Source organism: Salvia hispanica, chromosome 3 (assembly GCF_023119035.1).
Source record: "Salvia hispanica cultivar TCC Black 2014 chromosome 3, UniMelb_Shisp_WGS_1.0, whole genome shotgun sequence".
Lineage (NCBI taxonomy): Eukaryota > Viridiplantae > Streptophyta > Magnoliopsida > Lamiales > Lamiaceae > Salvia > Salvia hispanica.
In genome coordinates this window covers 18,605,961-18,617,047 of record NC_062967.1, presented here as the reverse complement: position 1 = coordinate 18,617,047, position 11,087 = coordinate 18,605,961, and the positions used below count along the sequence as shown (strand labels likewise).

Genomic DNA, 11,087 nt, shown 5'->3' with positions numbered 1-11,087 from the left:
AACACTTCCTAAAATCCCATGACACTCAAGAATGTGACCATTTTGAGTGGGACGGAGGAAGTAATAAAAAGAAGTATAGAGTCAATTATTTTCATCCTATAAGATTTTATGAATTTAGCTATCCATAGACTGATCAACCAAACAAATAAAAACAAAATAAAACACATTCAATCCAACAAAAACTAGATAAAACCCGAAAGAATTAACGTTGCTCTACTTGATCTCCCTTAAATTCATTGTCCATTGCCTCCTTCTCGAAAAGACGTAATAAAACTCTAATCTAAGTGTATCAAAAGCTAGACAAAGAAGAAATTACTATTGTACAACTATTTCTAAGTTAATGTAGGCATCTTTATAGTGTGAAGAAGACTTTATCAATAATTTATATGAAATAACTTATATTGTAATATTATAAGCTTATATAATATATTTTCAACTAAATTAAGGAGATAATTAAGTTATTAATATCCAAAAATACGTATATTTACTGAAATACTACTCCCCCTGTTCTACCATAAGTAAAGCATATTTTTTTGGGTCGTTCCATTATAAGTGAGACATTTCCTTTTATGGAAAAATAGTAACAATCTATCTCTCTCTTACTTTATCCCCTCTCCTACTTTTTCTTTTTACTTTTTTCTCACTCTTATTTTATTCTCTATTGTTTTAACCAATACCTAAAAACTTGTGTTCAAAAAAAAATATATCACATATAGTGGGACGGAGAGAGTACCATTTATGGCCAGCCAAACTAGACCATCTTTATTGACACCTTAGTTTGATACCATGTCACATATAGTAATTTGAAAAAAAAAGTAAAATTGGATAAGTGGCATCTCTCTCACCACAATTATCTTTAAATTATTGAATAGAGAATAAAATAAGAGAAAAAGAAAAGTAGAAATAATGTTTTTTTTTTTTAGTTTAGTAAACGTTTATATTTAATAGACAACCCAAAATAGAAAAGGTTTTTGGCCTTAAAAATCATAAACTTTTCCCGAATTCCGGTTTTTCCCACCAACTTTAAAATTTGTTTTTAAAACCACGAACTTTTGATTCGTTTGCTATTTACCAACCCGACCCGAATACCAAATTTCCGGTGCAAAATTGTCCAACGTGGACAATCGGAAACATGACTTGGAAACTGATTTTTTGACAGTGAAATCACACTATTTTTTGAATTAAAACTTAAAATTAAATAAGTAATCTTCAAAGAAAATTTATGGAGATGCAATCTGCAATTCTGGAGCTCTTCATTCTGCAAAAAATTTAAGAAATAATCTTCAATGAATTTCTCAAGATGCAATCTGCAAATCTCGAGATACTCCTTCATCGAGATCTCTTCAATCTGCAATTCATGCGGCCAAATCTCTTTCTCAGCTCTGGCTCAATTCTCTCTCACAGTCGCGCGCAGCTTTGCTGCCTCCGTCGAATTGAATGTAGCTTGAGCGATCAGATGCAGCCACCTCCGTTCCCATCTTCACCGGGGATCTTACGTCCAGCCTCAATTCTCGTCCAGCTCCGGTTCAATTCACGTTGTCTCCTGTTCAATTTCATTTAACGAAGATCCGCTGCCGACATTACTGTTGCTTCCCTTCTGTCGCCTCCACCGAGGTCTACCCTGTCGCCGGCGTGCGAGCCGATCTCCCATCTCCATCACTCTTCTCCTTCTTGAAACCATCTCCATCTGTCTCCGCCGCCTTGCATCTGGTTGTTGGTTTCGTAGACGGCGCTGCTGACGAGCGGCTGAGGCGGTCGAGGTCGGAGTAGTTAAGGGGGGAGGAAGGGGAGTGCGGCGCTGAAATTTGGGGAGGCAAGGGTGTGAAGAGGGAATATGGCAAAGATGAAGGGTTGGAAATGAGAATTCATTAAAGATGAAGGGTGGAAAAAGTGAATATGGCAAAATTGAATAAGACATGTGGCATTGCCAAATAGGATCTCACATGTGATTTTATCGCCAAATAGGATTAAAAATGACACATAGACCAGTCGGGTTGCACCGGTGACCCGCCGTGGGAAGAAGCAAACGAATCAAAAGTTCGTGGTTTTAAAAACAAATTTTAAAGTTGGTGGGAAAAACCAGAATTCGGGCAAAGTTTATGGTTTTTTAAGCCAAAAACCCAAATAGCAAATATTTCATTAAATGAAATAAATAGAATATTAAAATGTTGATAGATTAGTTGAATTCAATGGCTGTTTGATAAACATAATTTATAGCCACATAAATTTACCTACACTTAAAACGTTAGAAATCAATTTTCCAGCGACCTTCTGCACTCTTAAAATTAGATGAATGCTATTTATGGTACTAACCACCCCTTGAAAGTACCACATAAATTGTCGACAACCCTTTAAATGGCAATGACAAATGAGTTGAAGACGAAGTACTAATCATAAATCATAATTCAAGAACAACCATTGATTATAGTACTCTTAATTAAATTAATTAGAAAAATCATCAGTCTTTCATAAATTATTTCTGACAAATTGAGATTGAAGTCATGATATTAGTTCCATACATGTGATATGATATTAAATATTTCATATTTCTTTAATGGAATGATCTCAATAATTTTTTTACTTTTACTTTTACTAATTTTAGTAAGTAGATACTCCCTCCATCCCAAGTTACTTGTGTCGTATTTTGTTTTTGTTTGTTCAAGTTACTTGAGTCATTTCTTTTTCTAAGTTAAAAACAAAACATCTAATCTAACATACTTTATTCTTTGTTTTACTTTACTCTCTATTCTTTCTTTCACTTTATTTCTCTCATCTACTTTGTTTAAATCACTAAACACAACTTTCTTAAATCTTGTGCCGAAAAGAAATGCCTCAAGTAAGGTGAGACGGAGGGAGTATCATATTTCATTAACTCATTATATTCACAATTATTATAAAACTAATATTCTCTCTATTATGAGGTAGATGTCACACTTAAGTGATGATACGAGATTTTAAAATATGTTATTTTGTGTATAAAGTAGAGAGAAAATATATTTTTATATATTAATGTTAGAGATATTAACGTTTTTCAAAAAAGAAAATTAAATATGACATCTTTTGTGAGCAAAAAAAAAAAGGAAAGTGTGATATCTATCCTGGACAGACAGGGTGGACACATAAAATAATATTGATAGGGGCATGCTATCTAAATTTTGTTTACCAGTATGCTATTGGATGATTTAGAGGATTGGCAGGGACTTTAAACCCGTACCGATCAAATATGAAATACTCCATCTGTCCCATTAGAAATAAACGTTTTCCTTTTCGGATTGTCCCATTAAAAATGAAACGTTTCTTAAAATAGAAATAATTTTATCTCTACTTTTCCCTCTCTCTTACTTTACTCTGTCTTCTTTAACTCACGAAACAACATTACATAAAATCTTGCGCCGAAAAGCAAACGTTTTATATTTATTAGGACGGAGGGAATATTTATTAGGGCCAAGAGGAAGTACTACGTTAACCAACATATTTTTTTGAATTAATTAAGTACATAATTTGTTTAATATATATCCTATTATAGAACTATTCTTAATCTCACTAGAACTTATTTGAAAGAGATATAAGATGCATCTATAAATACGCATACACAAATATCATATCATAGATTCAAACACACCTCACACTCTATAGCATGAAACTTGCTCCAACTCATATTTCTTCTCCTTCTTCTTCTCAAACCTAAGCTTTCGCAACTTAAATCTACACGAATCTCATATCCATCGAAGCTTCCCTTCTGAAAAAAAAATGTCAAACAAAAAGCTAAAGATAGCAATGTATCCATGGTTTGCAATGGGCCATCTCACAACATTCCTTCACATCTCCAATAAACTTGCCCAAAAAGGCCACCAAATCTTCTTCATTCTCCCTCCCAAAACTCAATCCAAGCTCATCCAGTTTAATCTCCACCCCGACCTCATCAAATTCATCCCCGTCACCATTCCTCACGTCGAAGGCCTCCCTCCGGGGACCGAGACCACAGCCGATGTCATCTTCCCTATGCAATCTCTCCTCCACCACGCCATGGACCTCACCGAGCCCACCATCAAGGCCCTCCTCCTTGAGATCCAGCCCGAAATCATCTTCTTCGACTACTCCTACTGGCTCCCGGCGCTGGCCCGGAGCTTTGGCATCAAGTCGGTGCACTACTGCATCATCAGCCCCGCCGCCGTGGCTTACCTCTTCCGCCAGGAGCCTAACGCCGAGGGTTTCACCCGGCCGCCGCCCGGGTTCCCTCCCTCGTCCGTGATCCGGCTCCACCCGCACGAGGCGCGCGCTGTGGACGCCATCAACAACATGGCGAAGTTCGGAACCCCGATGAAGTTCGTGGAGCGCGTGATCATGGCGGCGGAGGAGTGCGACGCCATGGGGTTCAAATCTTGTCGAGAGATGGAGGGGTTGTATCATGATTTTCTTGAGAAAAGATTTAAAAAACCGGTTCTTTTAGCCGGTCCGGTTTTGCCCGAACCGCCCACTTCGGGTTTGGAAGACCGCTGGGTCAAATGGTTGGACCACTTTGAGCCGAAATCGGTGATTTATTGTGCTTTTGGGAGTGAGGCTAGGTTGAAACCGGAGTTATTTCAGGAGTTGTTACTGGGATTCGAACTGACAGGCCTTCCGTTTTTGGCGTCATTGAAGGCGCCTATTGGGGCCGACACGGTGGAGAAGGCACTTCCCGAGGGTTTTTCGACTAGGACGGAAAATAGAGGAGTTGTGGAGGGGGGTTGGGTTCAACAACAGTTGATCCTGTCTCATCCCGCGGTGGGGTGCTTCGTTACACACTGCGGGTGGGGGTCTATATCCGAGGCGTTGGTGAACGAGTGTCAACTAGTGTTGATGCCGAATGTCGGCGATCAATGGATCAATGCAAGGTTGATGGGAGGAGATTTGAGAGTTGGGGTGGAGGTGGAGAAGGGAGATGAAGATGGATTGTTTACTAGAGATTGTGTGGTGAAGGCAATCAATTTGGTGTTGGATGAGGAGAGTGAGATTGGAAGGGAAATTAGGGAAAATCATGGTAAGTGGAGAGAATTCATGTTAAGGAAAGGGCTTGAGGATTCTTACATTGATGAATTTGATCATAAATTGCACAACCTTTTGGAATAGTTACATACCAAGTCAAGGGAAAACATTTCTATAAGATCCGTGTGTATTTCCTCCAACCAAAGAATGTGGCTAGGGAGAGAAGCATATATGTAATATATGTAGGTGTATGGCCATGCTATGTATGTTTATCGTTTATCTATATATCCAAGTTTGTAATCTATCTTTCCTATTGTTAAGTCTACATTTTAAAAGTCAATTAAGTGGTTTTCATTTTCTAGTACTATTATGAGTCTTTATACCACTTCAATTAGTTGAGTTTTCGGCTATTAATTATATTTCCAGCATTTTTATCATATGATTGGTATACGTCTCTTCCTTATTTATTTCTCTTATAATTAAAGTATTGTTGAGTATGCAATCTATCCTTAGTTGTTTCTCATATAAATTAATTCCTCCATCCACTAATAATCATTATACTACTTTAGTTCGTCCACCAATATAAGTCACATTTGTTTATTTAAAATTTTTAGCAATGAACTCCACAGTTCCACTAACTTTGTTTCACTAATATTTTATTATAAAATTAATATATAAAAGTAGACTCATCTTCAACGATCTTTTTTCATTCATTTTCTGTTACATTTCTTAAATTTGTACACCTTCGAACTATGTCTTATATTACCTACTAAAAACACGCCATTTAGTGACGAAAATATCTATCACTAACCATCAAATTTCCGACATTAGACAGTGTTTGGTGACAAATTACCGTGAAAAAGAAGCTATAATTAAAAAGCTTGTCAGTAAAAAATTTATTGACTAATTTGTTCGCCACTAAAATTAACGACAATATCTCTAACAGAATATGTTGTCACAAAACTTATTGGGTTCTACATTCGAATGTCTGAATTAGTGACAAACTCATCAGCCGTCACTAAAACTATGTTCCCAAGAAGTGGCAGACGCATGGATTTTTATTTTTTTTTGGTGGGGGGAATTTACCATTAACAATTGTTAAATATTTTTCCATATTTGCTAGTAGTTATGGCATAGGTTTATTAAGTTGCGAGATACATAGATGAATAATAAGTGTTAAATAATAAAGGTATGGTGTCCCACTAAATGTAAAATATTTGTTTTTCAGTAGGTTTTATTTGGTGTTATTTTATAAGTTAAGTAAAGAAATTATAAAGTAAGAGAAAAAAAAATATACAGATGATATTGTTTTCGTTTGAATAAGGAGTAATAAATAAGGCTAAAACATTTGTTATTTGATAAGCGATTTTTATTTGGTGTTATTTTATAATTTAAGTAAAGAAATAATAAAGTAGGAGAAAGAAAAATGAGATAATATTTTTATTTTAATGGGGAAAACAAATAAAGAGACTTTTTTTATTTCAAAGTATGAGCAAAACAAACAAATGAAGTTTATGTATGTTAATAATATTGAAAGCTTGTGTATTTGGAAAAATGGAAAATCTTAAACAGTGTTGTGTGGATAAGTATAAAAATATGCAAAATTTGTACTTGGGCAGTATCATCTCAGCTCTTCCAGAAGTGAGTCCAAAGCATCAGCCACCTGAGCTGATATATCTATTTATTTACTATGTGAAACTAGTGAATATATATAACAATTCCGAATGTTGGGGGTTCCATAGGATCCCATGTCCCATGTAGGTCCGCCAATGTTCCCTAGGCTCATATTAGTGACGGAATAGTTTGTCACTAATTAGTTGTAGACGCATCTCAATCACTAAATTTGTGTTGATATTTACATATTAGTGACACACTATCCAATACTAACAGTATATCATTTGGATAAATTTTTTATTTTAATAATTACTTCACCTAAATATTAAAATAAAATAAAATCAATAACCAATAATATTAAATATACAAAATAAACATTAAATCCAAAAAATATGATGAATATGGTTAAACTTAGTCTGCCACTAATTCCGTAAATCATTAAAGAAGTACTCCCTCCGTCCCACTTAAAATGCAACATTTGGAAATCGGCACGAGATTTTATGTAGTGTTGTTTTGTGAGTTAATGAAGAGAGAGTAAAGTAAGAGAGATGAAAAAGTAGAGATAGAGTTGTTTCCATTTTAGGAAACGTTTCATTTTTAATGGGACAACCAAAAAAGGAAAACGTTGCATTTTTAATGGGACAGAGGGAGTATAAGTCTCCTTCACTAATTTTGTCAGTAAATCGCGCTCTTTTTGTAGTATTTGTGGACGGAGAGACTATATTGTTATTGAGCATTTGTGATATGTTCGACAAGTTAATCTCACAATTTATTGCCTTTAACACCAAGGTTGAACGTCTCAGTTGTCAATTCTTGATGTAATTATCAAACCCTCCAGATCCCAAGGCTCCCCGCATCACAGCAAGGTCCGTCCCATAAGAATATGCACTTTCCAAAAGTTTGTAAACTCATTTCTCTCTAATAAGATGATACTCATTCTCCAATAACAATACTTTAATTACTTTTTTCTTTCTACTTTCCTATTACTTTATTAATTGTGTATTAAAATATGTGGCCAACCAAAAGTGCATATTTCTTGTGGGATGGGGGTAGTTGTAATTTTTAATGAAAGCTTCGTTCTTTCATCCCGGAAGTATCCACTTTACATGCATTTTTTGGTTTACTAAATCACATAGTGAATAAAATAACCTTTTTTCAGATCTACATATTTCCATTTTTCTTCTTCTTTTATGCATTTCCTGCTACGCCTTTCTTAAGGTTAATTGTATAGTGTGAATTAGAACTTTTGCATAAGCGTGGATATGGGTGCTGCAAATATAGTTTTGAGAGTGTTTAAAAGGATCAAAGAGAGAGGTTTTTTCTTATTTACTCAATTAATATAAAGAATGATTTATATGTCTTTGTATAGGCTAGATCCAATGTCTTATAACGTATCAATTCATATTATACTCTTGATCCTTGTTTAAAATTTCCCAGATTTCTATTCAGCATTACCGCTCATGTTAAGTGATGGGATCTCCGATACTTAACTTGTCGAATACTCCACGGAATTACTTCGAGTTTACTACTTCTGTCAAAATGTCAGTCCAACTGGTCTTCGGACTTAAAGAAAGGCAACTCCACAATCTTTCCCTCTTCTCTTTTATGAAATGTCGAACTATCTCCACATGCTTGGTTCGATCATACAAGCTAATAGCAGCTGTTATCACAAAACAACCTGCATGGTTTTGATGATTGAAGATCCGGTTCCGTCATCAACTTTCTCAGCCATAGCCATAATGTTTCAGTCAGACCACTCTTGATTCCACAAAATTCTGCTTCGACATTAGGGAGTGCAACAACCTTCTTCTTCTTGCTTCTCCAAGTTACAAGGTTACCTCCTAACCTCCTACGCTGGTAAAGTATCCGGCCGTGGATTTCCTATCATTCGTATTTTCGACATCATGAACTAGCTCACTATTGCCACAGCATACGCTATGTCTGGTCTGTTTTGGGAGAGTTAGATGAGCTTTTCAAGCATGCTTTCATCCTATCCCCCCCCGCCCCCTTCGGCATGCTTTCATCCTACGACTATTTGTAACCCATTGGTTTGTACTGTGGGTGTTCTATAGGTTTACAATCAACCATTCCAGCTTTAGCGAGCAGATCAGATACATACTTCCTCTGATTTATAAAAATCCCGTGTGATAATATGAGTACTTCTATTCCTATGAAGTATTTGAGCAGTCCCTACGTCCTTATATTGAAATTTTAAAACAAATGTTTTTTAAATCCCTTATTATAGTCAAATTGAGATTGATTATACACGCCGTTATGTTATTAGTTCTACACATGATATGATCATGATATATTTTGATCTCATTTGAACTTTTTCTTGTAACATTCTGTACAACATTGATCTACGATGTTACAAATTAGTAATTTGTGATAAAGATGCACATATACATACATATTATACACAAAGCAAATATCTTAGCATAGATCTAAACGCACGTGTCAAACGTTACAGCATGAAGCTTCGTCCAACATAGGAGGAAACCTCGGACAACTCATCTTTCTTCTTCTTCTCAAACCTAAATCTACACAAATCTCATATCCATCAAAGCTTCCCATCCTAAAAGAAAAAAAGGAACAATAGAAAAAAAATGTTAAACAAAAATCTTAAGATCGCAATGTACCCGTGGTTTGCAATGGGCCATCTCACAACATTCCTTCACATCTCCAACAAACTTGCACAAAAAGGCCACCAAATCTTCTTTATTCTCCCTCCCAAAACTCAATCCAAACTTATCCAACTCAATCTCCACCCCGACCTCATCAAATTCATCCCCATCGCCATTCCTCACGTCGAAGGCCTCCCCCCTGGGACCGAGACCACCGCTGACGTCATCTTCCCCATGTACTCTCTCCTCCGCCACGCCATGGACCTCACTGAGCCCACCGTCAAGGCCCTCCTCCTCGAGATCCAGCCCGACCTTGTCTTCTTCGACTTCACCCACTGGCTGCCGCTGTTGGCCCGGAGCTTGGGCATCAAGTCGGTGCACTACTGCACCATCAGCCCCGCCGCCGTGGCCTACCTCTTCCGCCAGGAGCCTAACGCCGAGGGTTTCACCCAACCTCCTCTGGGGTTCCCTCCCTCGTCGGCGATAAGGCTCCACCTGGATGAGGCGCGCGCCGTGGACGCCATCAACAACATGGCGGAGTTCGGAAGCACGATGAAGTACGTGGAGCGAGTGATCATGGCGTCGGAGGAGTGCGACGCCATGGGGTTCAAATCTTGTAGGGAGATGGAGGGGTTGTATCATGATTTTCTTGAGATGAAATTTAAAAGACCGGTTCTTCTAGCCGGGCCGGTTCTTCCCGAACCGCCCACTTCAAGTTTAGATGACCGTTGGGTCAAATGGTTGAACCGGTTCGGGCCAAAATCAGTGATTTATTGTGCTTTTGGGAGTGAGGCTAGGTTAAAACCGGAGCTATTTCAGGAGTTGTTACTGGGATTCGAACAGACAGGCCTTCCGTTTTTGGCGGCCCTGAAGCCGCCGATGGGGGCTGAGACGGTGGAGGAGGCGCTTCCCCAGGGTTTTACGACTAGGACGGAAAATAGAGGAGTTGTGGATGGTGGTTGGGTTCAACAACAATTGATCTTGTCTCATACCGCGGTAGGGTGCTTCGTTACACACTGCGGGTGGGGGTCGATATCCGAGGCGTTGGTGAACGAGTGTCAACTAGTGCTGATGCCGAATGTCGGCGATCAATGGATCAATGCAAGGTTGTTGGGAGGAGATTTGAGAGTTGGGGTGGAGGTGGAGAAGGGAGATGAAGATGGATTGTTTACTAGAGATGGTGTAGTGAAGGCAGTCAAGTTGGTGATGGATAGGGAGAGTCAAATTGGAAAGGAAATTAGGGAAAATCATAGTAAATGGAGAGAATTCATGTTAAGGAAAGGGCTTGAGGATTCTTACATTGATGAATTTGATCAGAAGTTGCATCACCTTTTGGAGTAGCTATATACCAAGCTATGGGAAAACATTTCTAGCATTTTCCTATCTTTCAATGATAAATTTCCATTTACTTGTAGTGTTTGGGTAACTTTTATGAATCTTTGATCTTATATATTATTCCATCCGTCCATAAAAAAATACTCAAGTGCTATCCACTAAAATTAGACTAATTCTGTAAATGGAAAGTTTTAAAACCAATATTAACCATACACATCATTCAAAATGTGGACCCAACAATCTACTTACTCTATTTCCACCACATTTTCTGTCCATCTCTTTTACTTTACCAATTATGTATTAAAACCCGTGTCATTTACAATTTTATCTATTTTGTGCGGACGGAGGGAGTAGTATTTTTTGGGTGTATAAAAATAAAAACAATAAATCCTACCTTCCAGCGCAGCGTCACAACCCACAATAGGCATTTTGAGCGGTCGCGCTTGGGGATGTGGAAAAATACTGAAATATTGGAATACACATTTACCGTAACAAAAAAACACAGAAGATAGGAAATAACAATTTGTAACACCCCGATTTTTTCTACCT

General features: G+C 37.5%; 1 protein-coding gene across 1 annotated transcript; it reads left to right on the top strand.

Annotated features, from left to right (window-relative positions):
* The first annotated feature begins 3,614 nt into the window (after positions 1 to 3,614).
* Positions 3,615 to 10,560, top strand: LOC125209508. The gene is made up of 3 exons (XM_048109110.1): positions 3,615 to 5,108; positions 8,328 to 8,412; positions 9,162 to 10,560. The coding sequence occupies exons 1-3, from the start codon at positions 3,751 to 3,753 to the stop codon at positions 10,542 to 10,544; spliced, it is 2,826 nt and encodes a 941-aa protein (XP_047965067.1). The 5' UTR covers positions 3,615 to 3,750; the 3' UTR covers positions 10,545 to 10,560.
* Positions 10,561 to 11,087: the final 527 nt, after the last annotated feature.